The 19,695-nt window shown below is 35.2% G+C and overlaps 3 protein-coding genes across 3 annotated transcripts; 2 read left to right on the forward strand and 1 right to left on the reverse strand.

Moving 5' to 3' along the window:
• Positions 1 to 6,739: 6,739 nt before the first annotated feature.
• LOC105115926 (Protein kinase superfamily protein) lies at positions 6,740 to 11,877 on the forward strand. The gene is made up of 7 exons (XM_011013010.1): positions 6,740 to 7,412; positions 7,601 to 7,733; positions 7,825 to 8,020; positions 8,567 to 8,691; positions 9,302 to 9,460; positions 9,691 to 10,733; positions 11,335 to 11,877. Exons 1-6 carry the CDS (start codon positions 7,252 to 7,254, stop codon positions 9,985 to 9,987), a joined length of 1,071 nt encoding a protein of 356 aa, XP_011011312.1. The 5' UTR covers positions 6,740 to 7,251; the 3' UTR covers positions 9,988 to 10,733; positions 11,335 to 11,877.
• Positions 11,878 to 13,182: 1,305 nt separating this feature from the next.
• Positions 13,183 to 17,641, forward strand: LOC105115927 (MACPF domain-containing protein CAD1-like). Its single transcript, XM_011013012.1, has 7 exons — positions 13,183 to 13,799; positions 14,466 to 14,704; positions 14,795 to 14,990; positions 15,093 to 15,170; positions 15,942 to 16,125; positions 16,242 to 16,405; positions 16,719 to 17,641. Exons 1-7 carry the CDS (start codon positions 13,530 to 13,532, stop codon positions 17,349 to 17,351), a joined length of 1,764 nt encoding a protein of 587 aa, XP_011011314.1. The 5' UTR covers positions 13,183 to 13,529; the 3' UTR covers positions 17,352 to 17,641.
• A 231-nt stretch (positions 17,642 to 17,872) lies between these two features.
• On the reverse strand, positions 17,873 to 19,281 carry LOC105115928 (expansin-A8-like). Its single transcript, XM_011013013.1, has 3 exons — positions 18,964 to 19,281; positions 18,534 to 18,846; positions 17,873 to 18,384 (listed from the first exon to the last, which is right to left on the reverse strand). Exons 1-3 carry the CDS (start codon positions 19,109 to 19,111, stop codon positions 18,081 to 18,083), a joined length of 765 nt encoding a protein of 254 aa, XP_011011315.1. The 5' UTR covers positions 19,112 to 19,281; the 3' UTR covers positions 17,873 to 18,080.
• Between the last annotated feature and the right edge of the window lie 414 nt (positions 19,282 to 19,695).

The following is a 19,695-nucleotide window of genomic DNA, read 5'->3' on the forward strand; positions in this document are numbered from 1 at the left end:
ATCAATTTCCCTCTTTATCATTTTGATATATCAATTAGAATATAATTTAATAAAAAAATGTGAATATTTTAAATGTATGTGAAAAAGTTATGAAAAAACTTCCATAGAAGACAGGCCTTATAGAAATTTAAGATTTTTTTATTAAATCAAAACTAGGCAACTTCGTATTTTCCACCTCCATAAGCTTTAATATAGTGAGTGGATACTATTGAGTACTAATTTCAACTAAATCGAATTGTCTAAGTACAATAAAGTTACAAATGAATACATAAAAAATTATCTGAATATAATATAATTTATCAATTTCATGCAAATGGGAATTATTAAACTGGGATTTCCATAAGTTACAGGAACAAAATGGAACATGAGTTGTTGGGTTTGAATTAATTGAGCTCTAGCTTTCGAACAAAAACAAATTAATATTCAAACCCTGCAATTAAAGCTCCCCAAATTCTGTCCTTTTCTTCCCATTAATCTCCAAAAAACCAAGCCACTCGACCAGAATTCCTCCAGGGAAACAAGTTGGATCGAAGCACGTGAAACCCAGGTAGGTGACTTTCATCCCCATAGCTTGTAACATAGATAGTTTTGTAGCTATTGACCATGGCTTCCCATCACTGTCCTCGAACGTCTATGATTTTCTTGGACCCATGGCAACTTGATGTTTTATTGACCATGTCACCCCAAAAAAAAAAACACAAGAGGGATGACTACAAATCAATACTCAACTATATGCTCGCCAAGATCTCAGCCCTCGAAATCCAAAATCTTGCCCAACTCTCTCTGTACTTTATTTGATCTAACAAGTTCATCCCCATCGGTTTTCTTATCGTATAGTTAATTCACAAAGATTTTCTATCTTCAAGTATATGGGTAAGAAAATCTATAATTTTTAAAGAGGCGTAGCATGATAAAAAATTTAAAATTTATATAATATATTTCAAGTTTAAATCAGAACGTGTATTTCTTATAAGAACCTGGAATAACCAGAATTTTACTCATTTACCTAAACTCACAAAAAATATTTTCTAAAAAATAAAGTTTTCTTAAATCTAAAATAAAAAAGTAAAAAAATCTATAGATTAAGAATCACAATTATATGATATAACAATTCTATTTTGATTTTTTTATAATTAATTAACATAAAATGTTCCTCTATAGAAAATAAAATCTTAAATTTCAAAAGATTTATTCCTATTACAACCCTCCATTACCAACTTCTCATGGATGTATACTCTAAACTATAATATCAAAATCTTTTAATAAAATAATTGAAGGGTTTAAACTCATAAGACCACAGAGTTATAAGGATAAGCTAAGGTAATTAACAAGATTTCAAAGGTTGAGGACTGATCTATTAACATTTATATAGGCTGGGGACTGATTTGGATGTATCCATAGAAAAGAATTGTTCACGTTTTTCTCCGCTGATAGCTGATGAAATTGTCACGTCTTGGTGTTAGGCATACAGTAGAAGTCAAGAGTATTTTAATATTATATAAATAATTCTCCTGTAAAAAATAATATACGAACAGTAAGTTAAAGGAAGGAAAGAAGGACGGCTGCCGACATGGCGTCCATTCGAAGACCCCAACACAGCACAAACCCCCCCCAAAGTCTCGTCTTTGGTCAGTTTGGAAGATACCAGAACATAACTACCTTATCCCGTCTCCAGCTCCCACCACCAGTAGTCCATCAAAGGGTTTGTCTGCGGAGGGAGACATGAAACATCGTCATCTATGCATTATTGAAGCAACAAGAAGATATCATCAATGGAGGCGAGCCATCTTATAGGGTGATGATGGGGGCCATCAATGATTTATGAAAGGAATCATTACTTTGATGGGTTCCCCGTAACAAGATTAAATAAACAAAACGCTAGAAGATTATAATAATATTCTATGGCATATGGTTTTTGACAACCTAATTCTTTTTGTGAGATCGATGGAGCGGGAAAGATCAGGAAGGTCGAAAAAGCTGGTGTTTTTTCGTCTTGTTTTTCTCTCTTTCTTATTTATTTATCCTTGTTCAAATTCTAAAAGTAAAAAATCTTAATTTATTTTTTATAAATAATAATATACAAACGCTCAAACAGAGTAGACTTGGAACAACATTTTCTAGATTCAATTTCGGTATAATCCAGATCTTCATAGAGAACCGGCTGATATATATATCAATTAGCTTTGATTATCTAAGCACCATGGAGAAAACTAATTTAAATATATAGAATGAGAGGACAAGTGTTGTTTTGGTCGTCCAAATGTAATTTTTAAATTTTTTTAACATTAAGTTTTTATTTTTTATTTTTATTTTTTTAAAGTGCTAATATTAAAAATTAAAAAAATATTTTAAAAAATAATTTTAACCACAAAACCATCTTATTTTGTAATTTATACAGCATTGACAAAGTTTAAAATTGTCATTTCAATGAATTCCCACCCTATTTCTCTTCAAAATGGAGAGATTGGGCCATGGTGGAAGATATTCTTTCCATTTTCCTCTCCCAAACAAAGAAAAATGCGTTGAAAGTTGTTTTTTTTGTCCTCGCTATGTAAAAGGAGGAAATTAATACTTGTGGTGGATGCTTGGACAACCAAAGATGGAGAATTGCATTGTAAGTGACAAAATGCTTCATGGAGTTGAAAATTGGTGTGATTAATAGGCTTATTTTTTGAAATTTCAATGGTATTTAGTTTTTTTTTTCAAGAGAAGAATTTGAACTTAAATTAAAAAATTAATAATATATTTCATTGCAAGAGAAAACTAAAGTAATTTGGTCTCTATTATGACTATATAACTTCTCATCTTATTAATTACTAACGGTAACTCTTTAATTACCGAAATGAATTACGGATAATAAGATAAAAATAAATAAATAAATTATTAGGGTAAAAAAAGCAATGAAAATTTCCATTGTAGAGGCAGAGTGAACACCAAACTAGCTTGCAAGATCAATATTTAATTTGGATATTTTTCGTCAAAGGGTCTTGAAGTTATTAATAAATCTAATCCAATTCCAATTTTTGTACCTTCTAGCATGTTTTTGTATTCTTGCTAGGAGTATTTTTTTTAAAAAAAAAACTTGTACTTGTTTGCTGATATCAGACAATCTATCTAGAGTTTCCGTTGGTTTGGATAAAAAAAAATTAAAAAATAAAATTGATTTAATTAAAGTTATTAATTTATCAATTATTTCAAGAAAAAAATTTATCAGAAAATATTATTTTAATTTTTTAAAACAAAATTAACATGAATCCGAAAAAACTCTTATTACCGTGACCCGGACATTATAATGTATAAGATTTTAAAACTATGGCTAAAGGTCATTATTCATGGAGCCAGCCATTGACGTCGCTTAAGTGGTTTATATATATATATATATGGGGTTGGTATAATAAAGAACACGGACACGAGAGCTACATGAAAAATATGGCCTAGCTACTTGCTTAGGCAATCGTATATTTCTTTCATGATTTTGTCTGTTGACCAATACAAGAAAACTTTCTGAGGGGAGCTAGCTCATTATTGTAAAGTGTGTCCTCATTTCAATACTGATTTCTTCACAAGCCGTGGGAAATTATGGATAATCCAAGGCTCAGAAGCTACGAGTAGCTTAAGTGGTCCGTCGACACGAGGACAGAATATAAAAAAATTAAATTAAATCACTAACAATTTCGAAAATTCAAGATATATGAATAATAAAGAAAAAGTATTTTGTAGGTTTGAATAAAAAAAAACATATAAGTATGTCTTCAAAGCAGGTTGTGATCAAGAAAACAACCATTGATGGCTTTGTGGTTGTTCTTAGATTGTGGATCTCTAAATAAGCTTTTGAAATTGATAAGTTCTGCATCCATCAAATATTTAAATCATAATTATGACCCATTTTAAAAAAATTTAAACATGTTTTCAAATATCAAGAGGTAATGAATTTCTCTTTTTTAAAATAATATATATTATTGGATAGTTATTAGTGTTAAAACATCTGTAATTAATACTATCAATAACAATGGATATGTATTTAATATTTGGTAGTTTTGTGATATTGATTTGAAAAAAAGGACAGATTCATTTGGATTTTCTTTTTATATTTTTTTATAATTTATTTTTTATAATTTTATTATTTTATAATATTATTTTAATCTCAATTGTCATTCTGTGTGTTAAATTAGTTGGACTTTATTTAATATTTTTTTATTTTTTATTTATGATATTATTAAATTAATCAAAGTTGATTGTCAAGTTTCTTTTATTTTATTTTGAAAACACTAAGAAAAAATTAAAAAATTTGCACATTTTTTTTTTCCAAAGATATTATTTAACATGCAATAAAATACGAGTAAAATAAGGGATAACTACAGAGCCGAATACCCGTTGGGTAACAAATTCTAGCTTGGACACTTGCAATTCATAGCGTATCATCAATTTTCGAATTCGAAGATTGTGGTGGACAACTCCCCTGCAACTCCTCCATGGCTCCTCCCTGCCCAACAGTCTATCAAAATAAATAAATCATGCTCCACGAGCGAAAGCATTTAATGAAAGAAAGCCTGAGCCCGAGGAGGAGGCGGCGGTACCGTTCGTACCCGAGAGCCTCCCAATTCGCTATAACGACACCACTTGGGTCTTTGCAATAAGAGTATACGTGGAGGATGAATTTTTTATTTATAATTTTTTTATATTTTTAAATTGCTAGATAAGTTAATTTTAAAAATCTCAAGAAATTATTTCAAAGTATTTTTAAATAAAAAACTTTTAAAAACAACCCGTACTGTTAGCGAAGCCAATAAAGCTGAGGAAATCATGAGGGCTAGGCACACCCACCAAAGTGATAACCATTAACTTCCAACTTTTTTGCTTCTCTCTTTTATGCCAGAAAGTTTTTGAACTTGTCCACCTTTCAAAAATTCCAAGGCAAATGGATTAGCGTGGCATGCCAGTTTGCCTTTATTTTATTTTGAAAACCTTTCCTCTTCCTTCGTTTTAAGCACCGCGCCTGCTTTGAATTTTCGTGGTCAACTCGAAATCTTCTAGGCTTAATTAATTTTTTTTAAATAAAATTATTTTTTATAAAAATTAAAAAAATCATTAATATTAATCAATTTATTAGAAATTATTTAGTAGTATGATTGTGATTACTTTTCAAATAACTTTTTGTGTTGAAATGCATGCCAATAATATTTTTTTATTTTTAAAAAATTATTTTTGACATCAACATATCAAAACAACCCAAAACATATTAAATTTTAGTAAAAAGAATTTAAATTTTTTAAAAATACTGTATTTCCAAATGGTGCTTTAATCCATAAGTATTTATGAATATGATTTAATATGTGAGTATTTAAGAATATGGTTGTAGTTATTTTTGATATCAAAATGATTTAAAAATAATAAGAAAAATTAATTTAAAATAAAAAAATTAATGTTTTAAAATAGTTTTAAAGTATAAAAATAAACAAAGTAACATAAAAAAACAAGCTTTGATCCGGCGCATGAGCTTATAATTTTTTAGCTTGGTTATGGCTTTAATAAGCACCAAGAACAAGTCTATAATTACCCTTGTAAATTTGCGCGTCTTTGCATTTTATGACGTTGCACCAAATTGTAATAAACTTACGCGGAAAGGGTTGGTGCTGCCTTCATGAAGGAAAGGGTGGAGGAGTTCAAGGACTATGTGAGTCGTGACAGTTTTCCATGTGATAGCAAAAGGGACAGGGAAACTTTAGGGCATTAAAGATAGTTATTATCATCAAATATCAAATAATTATCAAAATATCATAAATTAAAACCTACCTCCTCATAAACAACAAGCTAGTAGCCCTAGACAATCCCTCCAGGAAGATCAAAATAAAAGAATAGAAAAGGAGAAAAAAAAACGAAACCCATTTGCAAGGCAGCTTTCTCTGGGCCTGCTGTGTGTGTTCTTGAGCTTCACCGTCGTCTCCTGTGTAGAAGGTGACGGGAAACATACAGGGCCACGAGGACACCCCCATTGAATGGTTAATGGGAATCATAGATCATTAGAACTGAGATTGATGGAGACTCTCAGGTCCCAAATCCACTTGTCTCCCATACTTTCTCCATTATAATTTATCCCCTAGCAGAAAAGCAAGTGATTTATTTATTTATTTATTCACTTAAATCACTTTGCTTTTCTTTTCCCCTTCTCCTCCCGAAAATAACGAATAAAGAAGGCAACAGTCTCCTCTTCTCTTTAACTCTAATTCTTCAGCTACACTGCAGTATTTATCCTCGTATAAAAACATTTTTAAATTATTTATAATAATCTTCTTAAACAAGCGGAAACTTGTCTCGCTAAATGTCTCTTCTATTATGAAAACCGCTTGCTCATGAGAGATTCTAAATCAAGTTATTTTGTTAGGTGAGGAAAGTTTGACTGCTTTATTAATAGTTAAGACCCAATTAATTAATTAATTAATTATACAAAGATGAAGGGACGGAGGTACTAAATATAAACTTAATAAATAAAACAGGATTAACTTAAAAATCACTAAAAATAAAGAGGCTAAATTATAAATTCATTTTGTAGTTTTAACTTTTATATCAGCACGAGACAAATGTGGAAAAGAAAGAGACTCGATTGGCTGATGCAGCGAGCCAAGCCAAGTTAGGAAGTAAGCCGAGCTGAAGAGGCCTGGTTTTGCCACTACGAGTACGTGACTGCGACCATATCTGAGCGGCTGCTGGACCAACAACGTCCGAATTGCTGCTGTGCTGACCTACCTCGAAGGCGCCTGATTTCTTTGCTCTCCACGTGCTCTCCTCTCAGTGGTCCTTCACATTTCTCTCAAGAATACCACCCCACTCCCCCCTCCTCTCTCGCTGCTTTTTCCCCTCTTTCTCTCCCTCCTCTCTTACCTTCCACTTTCAAAAACTTTAGTAAACAAGCAAACAAACCCTCCTCATCGCCTCGGAAAATCACCATCTCCGTCGGAAAATATCGCCGGAGCTCAACTATTCTTCGTCAATCCATCTCAAGACGCTTCTTCTCTTCTCCTCCTTATTTTATTTGTGAAAAAGATTTCAAGTTGTTCTCTTACTTCTCTCCGAAGCTAAAAAGAGAGAAAAATTAATTCATTTTAACCTAATCTTGCCGTGTAGAAATATCTGGATGTATAATTTGGTAAAGTTGAAATCAGAAAATATATATACGGAAAAACAGAGAGATATTTTGTTCAGGAAATGAGGAATTCAGGGATAGTTTGACAATTTTGGAAGCTTTTGAGCAACATGAGTTGCGAGAGAAGGAGAGGAGGAGAGGAAATTTACGAGCAGAGAACTTCCGTTGAGGAAAACGGCTCTATTGATCAGAATCTGCTAATTGACCCTAAATTGTTGTTTATCGGAAATAAAATCGGCGAAGGAGCCCATGGTGAAGTTTATAAAGGAAGGTTAGTGTTGCTGATGACAGCTGAAACTTGATTTTTCTTTTTTAAATTCTTATAAAAGATTGTGTAGGTTCCTATTTTATTGAGAAAAAGATATGTTGTTGTTACTGAATAGGGAGTGGTTTCTATTTCTAGTTATTGTTAGTTACGTGGTAGGTGATTGCTGAAAATGTTTGTTTGTGTGTTTCTAGGTACGGTGATCTGATTGTGGCCATTAAGGTTCTTCATCAAGGGACTACGTCGGAGGAACGAGCTGCGCTTGAGGATCGGTTTGCAAGAGAGGTTAATATGATGTCTCGAGTTAAACATGAGAATCTTGTCAAGGTAAAAAGTGTGATTATGATTAATTTTTGGGTAATGTAACGTAATTTTTATGTATCAGTCAGGACAGTGTTTTTGTTTGTTGGTTTTGCAGTTTATTGGGGCTTGTAAGGATCCATTTATGGTGATTGTTACAGAGTTATTACCAGGGATGTCACTCCGGAAGTACTTGGTTAGTATTCGTCCAAAACAGTTAGACCTCTATGTGGCCATAAAGTTTGCTCTTGATGTTGCGCGAGCTATGGATTGTTTGCATGCTAATGGGATTATACACAGAGATCTTAAGCCAGGTATTGTAAGAACATGTTCAATGATTTACTTTTTTACGTTTATGTTGGTGTCAAAATTTAGAGTTCAAAGTTCATTTATGTTTAGCATTATAATGTGGATGCATTTGAATATTACTATGATCAAGCCTTGCACTAGCCTTTTATCAAAAAGAGCATGTATTTGGAATCATGCAACCTTTATTTATTACCTCTATGATTCTGCGATTGGGAAAGTGACATTCTACTAAGGTCTGTGATTTTAAATTTTTGGGATAATGTCATCTTGATTGCTGTTTTTTAGTCTTATGACTTCGTTCAGCGTGTAATTCAATTAGGCCATTGGCACGGCATGATATTTGAGTCCAATTCCTTTTTAGGTCTTCTAAATTATTCTGTAATTGACCTTTGCATCTTGAGTCAGGGTTAATGATGCTTGTGACTTTCATGTTGTTTGCGCTTTCAAAAAAGAACGTTGTTTTCCTGGACCACATTGCGCACCTCAAGTAATTTATAAATAATGTCTATCCCTTTCACCAAAATGATTGGAAAACCTTTTTCCTGATGCAGACAATTTGTTGCTTACGGCAAATCAGAAGTCTGTGAAGCTCGCAGATTTTGGTCTTGCAAGAGAAGAAACTGTAACTGAGATGATGACTGCAGAAACTGGAACATACCGTTGGATGGCTCCTGAGGTTTGTGCCTTGTTGCAAACATAGTTTGATTTTGGTTTAATATCACCTGATATTAGCAGCATAAGAAGCCCTGCAGTGCATCAATATTCTTCTGCTAAAACAGAGGTGATGGTTACACATCAGTCATGTAACTGTTGGAAAACAACAGAAACAAATATTGATAGTTGGGAACGTGTCTTTTATATCAAGAGTCTTTTCCTCTTCCATTTTTGCCATTAGTTCATGGTTTTGTAGATTTTCATCAAGAGTGACATGCGGAGAAACTACATAGAAGATCTTATTCTGAATTTCACCACCCTTCAACAACGAATGTACTGTATGCCTTAGTGCTATTTTTTATTCATTCTGTTTCATCAATTTTTTTTGTTTGTTGCTCCAGATGGATCACATAAACACAGTTTTTTGCATTTGCTTGACAACTAGAAGCATGAGGTTTTCATAAGCAGTGCGGTTCTTTACTCTGTAGGTTTAGTTGATATCTGGGGTTGAATGGCTAGGTTGCATTCATCATATGTTATCAGCATTCCGCTTCAGAATAGTATATTGATTTGCATGTAGAATACAAATCCTTTTCAGTTTTCCATCTGTTTTACTAACAGCTCTTTTGCAGTTGTACAGCACCGTGACACTGCGCCAGGGAGAAAAGAAGCATTACAATAACAAAGTTGATGTCTACAGCTTTGGAATTGTGTTATGGGAGTTGTTGACCAACCGCATGCCATTTGAAGGCATGTCAAATTTGCAAGCTGCCTATGCTGCTGCTTTTAAGGTGAAGAATTGATTGCAAACAAGTCTCTCTGTGTGTGTTATTATTAATGTTGGATCACAACTTCAAGTGGCAATCCAAATGCAGTCTGCTGTTTTTTCCTTGTGCACTTGTGATGTGTGCCACTTTAGGACCATCTTTGCAGATGATATTCTGCTTTATTGCTATCAAATCTTCTAACCTGGTATTTATTTGTTTTCGGAGACAACTAACCTGGTTTTTAATGGATACAGCAAGAGAGGCCTGCTCTTCCAGAGGATGTATCCCCTGACCTCGCATTTATCATGCAGTCATGTTGGGTTGAAGACCCCAACTTGAGGCCTAGCTTCAACCAGATCATCCGGATGCTCAATGCATTTCTCTTCACACTCTCACCACCTTCACCGACACCATCCTTACCAGAATCTGACACCAATGAGGCAGCATCATCAAGTAATGGCACCATAACCGAGTTTTCTTCTCGCACTAGAGGAAAGTTTGCTTTCCTTCGCCAACTATTCACGGCTAAAAAGACCAGGAACACCCATTGACTGGCTAAATTTTTCAAAATTTTTCCTTTTGAACCAGCTCACAGAAACTTGTCCTGTCATAGAAGAATTTTATTAACTGCTTAGATGATGGTGATTAGTGTAGGATTGAAACAAATGCTGAACAGAAATGACTTAATGAGGAAACTTGGTCGGAAAATAAAACGACGATTAGACTGTTTAGATGGTCTGTGGACCTTTTTGTAAAGGAAATACCTGGGTTTAGCAATTATGTCCATATCGTTTTTCCTTTTTTGAATATGGTTTCCATACTTCAATCTGGCTTCACAGTTTTGGTACTTACAGTCGGAGGTGAAACCACTATGATATTTACAATGCTTCTCTGCTAAGATTAATAGCAGCTAACGAGTTAAATGATCATGGTTCATTATTTACTTGTAGATTTTATGATGGCATGCATTTTACCAAGTTCTTGTGGTATGCGAAAATGCTTACTGGAGAATAGCTTTGAATTTATAAGATCTTATTGACTCCGGCAATAGCCAGTCACCATGGTTCATCTGGCCGCTAATTGCAGTGAGTTCCCACAGATGCAATTCGCACAAAAGGGGGAGGGGGTCTTTTCACTAATCCAGTTGCTAAGAACTATTTTTAGATTATGCTGGATCGATTCTAGATGGTGGCTTCTTCATTCTTTGCTGCTGGCTTGGTGAAAAACACAGGATTTGTGTATGGTGTATGTGATATGGAGCACTGGTTGCTAAGACCTGCAGATATCTTCAATGCAAGTTGTTAGCATGCTTATGCAAACTGTCTTGTAGCTTTTGCCTGGTGGTGCATGGCTATGGTTGTGTTTGGAAGTGTAGTTGAATCATGTTTTTAAAATATTTTGATTTTTTTTGTTATAAATTATTTTTTAAAATATTTTTAGATTGATTTGAATATAATGTAATTTGAATATGATCTCCATCTTCGCTATTATAGCCAACCGATTGTTTATAAAATTAAATGTGCAGAACATGTCAATAAAATCTCAATTGATGTAAAAATAAAATCAAATAAAATATTATATATGTTTTAAAAGAGAACTTATTTGGTTTATTTATATGACTTTTATGTTTTTATGATGGAAAAATATTTTTTTATTTTTTTATTTTTAGATTTTTTTATATATCAAAGTCAAAAATAAAATAAATAATATTCTAATATATTTTTTTTTAAAAAAAAAACACTTTAAAAATCATCAAAATTATCATGGCAGAATCTCCTGTGCTTGCACTTGATGACAGGCGTTCCGCATCACACGAAGACCTACTGCTAACCATTATTTCTGCCAATAATGCACATCTTTTCTTTACTGACAAAGTTACTGACGAAACGACTATATAGAGGTTGATTGTGATGGTGAAAACTTATAAAGTCGGGGCTGTCTTTTAGCTGGTGAAGCATCAGCCATGGACCATGTTGCCTGGACTCCCTGACAAATAGATGGACCTGCCATTCTCTACATGGTGCCTTCATCTATTTAGCCTGTAATGCAACTGTGCGCACCCAGAACGAGCACGCTGGCTGGGCTGCTGCGCGAGGGCTGGTGCCATATATTTGAGAGGTGGGGAGGATAACGATGAAGGTCAGCAATGCACTCACTTTCCTGTGAAAGGTCACTGTTTCATTATGGTCCAAATAGGAGATGCCATTGCTCTGCTCGAGTGGCCATGACTTGGCTGGCAATATGGAAAGAATCCATCATCTTCTTCCTGTTCTGAACAGATACATACATACCCATTCCTTCGTCAGGCAGCTCATGAATTATTTCAGTAAGATTTATCTCTTGCGACATCCCCCTTTGTACAGTCCGTGATCCATCATCCCCCCCTTCCTTGTGTTATGTTGGATTCCATGAGATGCAATCAGCTGAATAGTTCTTCGTGATTTTGACGACATCAAAAGTAAAACCATGTCCCACTGCATTTGCTACAGCATTTGACATGTGGATGGCAGCAGGCGAGGGCGGAGAACAAATCCCAACCACCACCCAGCAAAACGAGCCAAAAGGGTTTGAAATTGAATCACAACAACATCCATCCAATTCATGTAAATATCATTTGATTTTTTTCTCAGATTATTCTTCTTTCTGGTTTCTCGAAAAATCAAGGTTGAGGTTTTCGGATTCCAAACCTTATTTTTAAATTTGTTTTTACCTTTCAGAACACCCTAAAAGTCTTTATAAACTCATTCTTAAACTCTGACTTCAGAACATCTAAAATATTGTAAATTTTATAGGAAATAATTTTTTTTTAAAAAGCAATCTTTTCATGCAATTAGCATAAATATGTGGACGATAGTTGTTAGACATTGATGATGATGACATTTGCAAAATGCATTGATGGTATGTCTCCTACCCGATCAAATGGTTAAAATCATCATTTAAATCTCTAGACGTGAAATCAACCGTGTAGGATGTGCTAATTGGAATTTTCTTTTTAGGATAATTAAAGTGATTATTGAAACTTCAAGAACTTGGAATTCAAGTCTATATTTAATAATCAACGAATCTAAACGAGACCAAGTTTGTGGAGGGAGTCGGCATGGATTCTATCACTCTCACGTGGAAGCTAGAAAATATCAAGGCAAAGTCAACAAAAAAAAAATGAAAAAAATCCATTCCACTAATGAGTATGTAATCCTTTCGTCATTATTGGATTTGCATCACATATTATTAATTTGGATTTAAATATAAAAATAAAATAAAATAAAATCTTCATCAATAACATAATTTAAATAGAGATGTAAGACTCGGTCATATAAAATAATTTAATCTCCATGCATTTAAATCTATAACTGTTAAGAGCACAACCTATATGCTAGCATAAAAAAATAATTCTCTGAAAAATGCATGAGTTTATAATTTAAACAATTTAGAATCAAGATTTTAAATAGAGTACTGTGTAAAAAATAGATTAAAAAAAAAAGGTCGCAAATCATTGTCTTATAGTCATTTAAAAGTAATCAAGTGTTTTATTTATAAATTCAGCAAGATAAAATAAAATCAAAATCAATTTAGTAACAAAAAAAACTATTTTTATTTTTATTTTTCGTTTTTCGTTTTTTCAATTTTCCAATAATTAATTACCACGTACATGTCAGAATGAAAAGAATTTTTAGCAGTCAGTTTCTGGGGCAAACCAACACGCTAGCTAACATTGAAAACATTTCCGTAAAGATTAAAGACTTGAAGTCAATGCTTTCGTCTCTTACATGACAGGATAGATTTTTTACCAATACAGAGAGAGATAAAGAAAGAAAGTGGCGTACTAGCTAGTGGATGCATTCAAGATTAGATTTTTAGTCTGGTTTCTTTGGATTGATTCAAGATCTAGAGGAAGATACCGATCAATGAGATTTCTTTGACTTCATCTTTGTCAATTGAAGAAGCAAAAAATGGAGGAAAAATCTGTTTTTGTGAGTTTTTGAGAGAGGAGTTTGATCTTTAAGGTTTTTTGGAAAACCCATCAAGGGAATGGAGGAAAAGATTAGTTTTTTAGGGTCTAAATGATTTTCAAAGAATTGGGTATTTAGCTAAAATGGGAGAGAGAGGAAGTGTTAATGCTGCAGCAATGCACACAGCCATGAACGCTGTGCAAGCTCTTGGGAGAGGATTTGATGTGAACTATGATAAAAGGTTGCTGTATTGTAAAGGAGTTGCTGGGTCTAAGGTGGTGGAGATTGATGGTGAACATACTAGAGATCTTTTGTTAGCTGGTGGGATTCTATTGCCTAATGTTTCCAGGGACATCAGGAGCTCTTTGGACCCAATTGGCCGCGAGAGTTCAGGTGTTTGCACCTTTCATGAGGTGGGTTTTTGAATTTTTGTTGTTTTGATTTTGAAGTGATGTTGTTTTCCTGTGTTGTAAGAATCCGTGCTTTGAGGACTAGGTTATAGTGGGTGGTATTGAAGATAGCTTGAATTGATATTGATCAATTTAGTTGCTTAAGACGCCGATTAGGATTGGACTGGTTTGGTTTTGCTACCAGTACCAAGTGGATGGAGAATTTAACTTGTCTCTTGCATTACTTCTGCAGTTTATTGTCACTGGGTTATTGCATGTGTCTCAAGCCTAGTTATTTGATGCTTTATTGGATTTTTTTTTTCTTGTAGTGTTTAATTATTGTGCTTGAGAGCATGGGTCAAGACCCATGTTTGAACTTTTGGATTGTATCTTGCCAGACGACTTTAATCATCTTTGAGTGTTTGAGTGTGAGCAGTGAATGACGTCCAGAGTTTCAAAATGCAAACTGCAAGTTAACACATTAGCTCTGTTGCTCGACTAGGATTTTTTTTTTTTAATCTTAAAACTGATTGAGATGAAATAGCACTAGCCAAAATTCCTTGGTGTCAAGAACTGACTGCTAAACTATCATTTTTGATATTTTCCCTTCTTGAAATACTGATACAAGCTGTTTTAATGAACGAGATTGCTGTAGCTGTTCTAATGCACTTCTCACAACAAATACTGCAGATGGTGGAGTACTTTAATCAAAAGGCTAATCTATCAGGAGGTCTTCCTCTTGGTAGCTTCAATTCTGCATTTAGTTTTACCGGTTCAAAGCATATTGATGCTGCAGCTACAAAGACCCTCTCGATGGATGGATATTATATCCCACTTGCCAAGGTCCAACTTATGAGATCCCCCTTAGTGCTGCATGAAAATGTTATAAGGGCCGTGCCAACTTTCTGGGATCCTCCATCCTTGGCAAGGTGTAAATTTTTAATTCTCTGAAGGAATATATTGGCATCAAAGCTTTAAATTGTCCATAACAACTGCATCTTTTTTTTTTTTTTTGACAGCTTCATTGAAAATTTTGGGACGCATGTTATCACTTCTGTAACTATTGGTGGTAAGGATGTGATATATGTTAAACAACACCAGTCATCGCCTTTGTCAACCATGGAGATTAAACACTACGTGCAGGATATTGGAAATCAGAGGTTCTCTGACACAGAGGGCCATATGAGCTCAGGTCCAATGAAACTCAAGGATAAGGCTAGTCCCGTGATTTTTCCTTATTTCTTTGTCCACCTTCGTTAACATGCCCTTACTTCTTGATCACCTGTGACTTATACCAGATTATTCTTGATTTAGCAGGGTGGTGATTCAGGTATATTTAACAGCCAAGGGATATACCCTCAGCCAACTAGTGCGCCATATCTTACTGGGAAAGAAGTACGTAGAAGCCAATCTTTTTATTTTCTTTTCCTTTTCTTTTCTTAGAATTGCCCTTTTATCTCACTGAAATCTTGATGTTAAATGTTCTCTTTGTTGAACTATATTATGATGCCTTTTGTTGTCATTTTAATGAATACAAGATTTCTTTACATGACGACGCACAGTATCTACATCCAAACATAATTTTCCTGAACATGTTAGCCAAATGCAACAACTGAGCATTCGAGGTTTTACTCCCATCTGTTGGTCTTGTGGTTCCCAGTCCAGTTCCTTCTTTAAATTTGCTCTGTGTATTGTAACTATGTTTTCTATTATTGATTAGTTGAAATTGGAATAAATTTCATGTTATCATTTTTCTTTGAAAAGGTTTGCTTGCAAATATGTCTTGTATTTTCCATATTTGTTCCTTGTTTGGATTTTTCCTTTTCATAGCAATCCCATTGCAACGATGTTTTCCTGTACGCATCAGTTGTATCTGGAATGAATTAACAATGGGTTTTGATGTTTTTGTCAAAAACATTTTCTTGCTAATGTCATGATTTTATCAGGAAAAAAAGGATCACTCATATTCTATCTCAGTTTATTGCATTTAAGAAGTTGCCATGGGTGGCTAACTCTTGTATTTGCATGAATGCAGTCTGCATTCTCTTTTTGTCAATAGATTATTTGCATACAATTAAATAATGTGTAAGGCTTATGTTCTAGAACTTGCTCTGATAAATTTATCGGAAGGTCTAAAAATTTGTTCTGTTATTCTTCTATATGCAGGATGTTACCGTCATTTTCCGCAGGAGGGGAGGAGATGATCTGGAGCAAAATCATATCCGATGGGCAAGAACTGTAGAGTCATCTCCAGATGTCATTGAGATGACTTTTGTTCCTATCGCAGATCTCCTTGTTGGGGTACCTGGAATTGAGCATCTGAGTCGTGCAATTGCTCTATATCTTGAATGTAAGACAAGTAGATGACTGTCTAGTTAGAATCCTTTCCCTCCTATGTGCTCTTTTTCTAGTAGGTAGTGCTACTCTTAACTATGACCCTTATTTTTTTTTAACAATTGTGCCCAGACAAACCTCAGATTGAAGAGCTGAGATATTTTTTGGAGTTCCAGATTCCTCGAATTTGGGCTCCTGTACAGGACAATATTCCAGGTCACCAGAGAAAGGAACCTGTTTGCCCTTCTTTGCAGTTCAGCATGATGGGGCAAAAGCTTTATGTGAGTCAGGAGCAGGTATACATTCTTACCTAACTATGCTTTCTGTCCCAAGGGAAAGATGGCTCAACTATTAACATTTTTTGGGGGAAACAGGATTAAAGAGTTTAATGCTGGTGTTGTATCTCATAAAATATACGTAGCAACTGAGATTTGTGGAGAGTGTTCTACCACCAAACAACTTATTACTGTTAATTGGATTCTCTGTAAAGCAGTCATGATTTTTCAGTTGTAACTATCTAATTGAACCCAAAGACAATTTGACTAGCTAATGCAAAGGGTTAACCTTGACAAAACTTGGTATTTTATTTTTGCTTAAAATTGGCTGCAGGTATCAGTAGGGCGCAAGCCCGTCACAGGTTTGCGATTATGTTTGGAAGGAGCCAAGCAGAATCGCCTGCATATCCATCTTCAACACTTGGCATCTCTTCCAAAAATCCTTTTGCCATACTGGGACACCCATGTTGCAATTGGTGCTCCCAAGTGGCTGGGACCTGAGGAGCAGGATAGTCGATGGTTTGAACCAGTGAAATGGAAGAATTTCTCTCATGTGAGCTCTGCTCCAGTTGAGAGCCCAGAAACGTTTATTGGTGACCAATCTTGTGTCTACATTGTCACTGGGGCTCAGCTTGGAGTGTGGGATTTCGGTTCAAGAAATGTCTTATACATGAAACTTTTGTATTCTAGGCTACCGGGCTGCACGATACGAAGATCCTTGTGGGACCACATGCCAAATGATAAGTCAAAGAAAGTCCCCACTGTAAATAATACTAACTCTGGTGACTCAAGTTCAGCCTCAAGAGAAAATGTTGCAGGGAACAAGCTGGCAAAGTTTGTTGATATGTCTGAGATGAGCAAAGGGCCACAAGATCCCCCAGGACATTGGCTAGTTACAGGCGGAAAGCTTGGTGTAGAGAAAGGCAGAATAGTTTTGAGAGTGAAATACTCCTTGCTGAATTATTGAGCTTAGAATTACGGTGTATATGCTGATGCACTATAGAGGCGGTGTTTTTTCATGCAGAAGAACTTGTGTTCATCAAGTGTGTAAACTCCTGAAACATGATGAGCTGAGTTGAATGGTTTTTGGTTGGGGTTTCTTCCAATGTCAAAGGTCAAGTCTGTTTTCTCATTAAGCTGTGAATTTTGTAGAGAAGCTAAGTTCTCATTTATTAATGATGAAGTGATGTAGGAGTGGCCACTATATGTGATTGTTCATATGCCTGCAGTATAATAGTACTCCAAATTCTTTTGCTTGCCGAGTCTTCTATCTTTTAATCTTCTGAACCATTGTGCTGGGTTGCCTCTCTGATTCATCACGATGCCTGCAATATTTAAGGTCTGTTTGACACCGCTGTGTTTAGGAGTGAAACACTCTTTTAGCTAGAGGAGGCATGCATCCTTCATATTTTCCAGAGATAACGTTAGTTTTTTCAAAAGCAATTTCTTTATCAAACACTTCTGTTTTTAAACTAGACAAAAACTATAAAGAGTAGAAAAGGTGCTCTTATTCCATCCCATGCCATTTGTTGTTGACAAAGTTGGTAACTCAACATACATACTAGCACTTGATAGCCCCGGTGCCTTGGGCGGCAACCTCAGCATCCCGCGCGCGCACCTATATATATATATATATATATAACCACAAATTTTTTTCAACTTGAAACAAATCTACAGGGACATTAATTTAGCTTTACTAGAGTTGCCCTCCTGCAAAAGTTTGTCCAAATTGCCAATATGGAGGCACAACATTGTAGCAGGTAACTGTCTTGCCATCGCTGGTTGTGACTCTGAAGGAGAGTCCTTGGCCATTGAGATATGAGTTGCTCTGCCAATTTTGGCCCCAATTTCTAGACATGGTTTGCCAACCAGTCCTAGATCCTTTGATAGACACAGCATGAACATCCCCTGCGCCTGCAACATTGGTTATCAAGACCAAGTTGAAGTAAGAATGGCCATTAATGGTGAACCGTATGCCTCCTTTCTTCACACATGGGACCCTGTAAAAAACCACAAACAAACTAAAATGATGCTGTTCCAGCTAGTCAAGCATTAAGTAATTACAGTAGTAGAGCTTCTGGGTGGTCTAGACTAAGGTGCAGTCATGGCTGATACCATGACCATGTCACTAAGGACGTTTTGAAATTACCTTCTGAAGAGTACAGGAACAATTCCAGCTCGATATTGTGCAATTTGCAAGAAAGCAGGCTGTGCCAAATCAAAATGTTGGAGAGGGGGATTGCACCAGCCACCATTGTCATTAGACAAAGCATAATTAGGAGGGCAGAAGTTGGTAGCTGTCACAGTAATGGTACCGGAATGGCACCATTTAGGACTATTGTTGCAGCGTATCTGGAAGCATGCACCACAGCTCAAGCCATTGTTGAAAAGGGCAGTGCTTAGAGCTGCAGTGCTTGTCCCGTACCCTTGGCTATACAGGTTTCCATATCCACAAGCACCCCCTGCAATCATTGCCACATCTTGTAAGAAACACTGGACCTAAAGCATTCAAGACTTGTACTTGTCATACACGTACATCTGAAATTACACGACAACAACACTCTATTGTTTTAGCTTACCCATTGTGCCAGACGCGTCGCTACCGCCGTAGAATGTGGCATGACCAACCTGCCATCCACCATAATCTCCATAAATGCCATGGAGAAGAAAGCTCAATACAAGATACAGCTGAACAAATACAAAATCTTGCATTGCTTTAATTGCCATTACGTTCTTGTGTCTTTACTCAGAAACAAGTAGTAGAAGATATCGGGGTAGCTGGCCTGATTAGAGCAAAAAGCTTGAGTGTTAGTAGGAGAAATCGTGATGGCTATTTATACCAGAGGGGATTTAGCTAGTGACCCAATCAGCAGCCCAGAGAGTAGACTTCGTCTTATTATTACAACCTGCAAGTTAGAGGCGGTCACGTTAGAACTATAATTAGAACCGACCTACCTGCCAAAGATGCTGGGACATTTAGCATGCACACATGCCTTTGAATTCAACAATTTTTGTCCTCTTCTCCAATAACGTACATGGCCCTTCGGCTCATCTCATGCATTCTCTTAATTATCCTCACATTTAGCTCATTGTTAGCCTCACAGGAATAGGTTGTTTAATTATTTTATTTTATGTTACGGTTTCAAGTTTTTTCGATTAATTTATATACCAATCAATCAAATCAAGATTAAGCCCTTTTTTTTTTTCCAAATAGTTTTAAGACCACATCTTTACTTCTGTCTGCAAATATATTTAAGAAAATAAATTCTCCTTTGGTTCCAAAATTTAAACTTAAAAAACTAGAACTCGAG

This window comes from Populus euphratica, unplaced genomic scaffold (assembly GCF_000495115.2).
Source record: "Populus euphratica unplaced genomic scaffold, PopEup_1.0 scaffold808.1, whole genome shotgun sequence".
In the NCBI taxonomy this organism is placed as follows: domain Eukaryota; kingdom Viridiplantae; phylum Streptophyta; class Magnoliopsida; order Malpighiales; family Salicaceae; genus Populus; species Populus euphratica.

What these genes read in the sequence shown, in the direction of transcription:
- LOC105115927 (XM_011013012.1), top strand. Translation starts at nt 13,530, where the DNA reads ATGGGAGAGAGAGGAAGTGTTAATGCTGCAGCAATGCACACAGCCATG. An exon ending in GATCCTCCATCCTTGGCAAG is followed by an intron (nt 14,705 to 14,794) that starts GTGTAAATTTTT and finishes TTTTTTTGACAG; the next exon opens with CTTCATTGAAAATTTTGGGA. An exon ending in AATTGCTCTATATCTTGAAT is followed by an intron (nt 16,126 to 16,241) that starts GTAAGACAAGTA and finishes AATTGTGCCCAG; the next exon opens with ACAAACCTCAGATTGAAGAG.
- LOC105115928 (XM_011013013.1), bottom strand. Translation starts at nt 19,111, where the DNA reads ATGGCAATTAAAGCAATGCAAGATTTTGTATTTGTTCAGCTGTATCTT. An exon ending in CGACGCGTCTGGCACAATGG is followed by an intron (nt 18,847 to 18,963) that starts GTAAGCTAAAAC and finishes CAATGATTGCAG; the next exon opens with GGGGTGCTTGTGGATATGGA. An exon ending in GTTCCTGTACTCTTCAGAAG is followed by an intron (nt 18,385 to 18,533) that starts GTAATTTCAAAA and finishes GGTTTTTTACAG; the next exon opens with GGTCCCATGTGTGAAGAAAG.
- LOC105115926 (XM_011013010.1), top strand. Translation starts at nt 7,252, where the DNA reads ATGAGTTGCGAGAGAAGGAGAGGAGGAGAGGAAATTTACGAGCAGAGA. An exon ending in ACACAGAGATCTTAAGCCAG is followed by an intron (nt 8,021 to 8,566) that starts GTATTGTAAGAA and finishes TTCCTGATGCAG; the next exon opens with ACAATTTGTTGCTTACGGCA. An exon ending in ACCGTTGGATGGCTCCTGAG is followed by an intron (nt 8,692 to 9,301) that starts GTTTGTGCCTTG and finishes GCTCTTTTGCAG; the next exon opens with TTGTACAGCACCGTGACACT.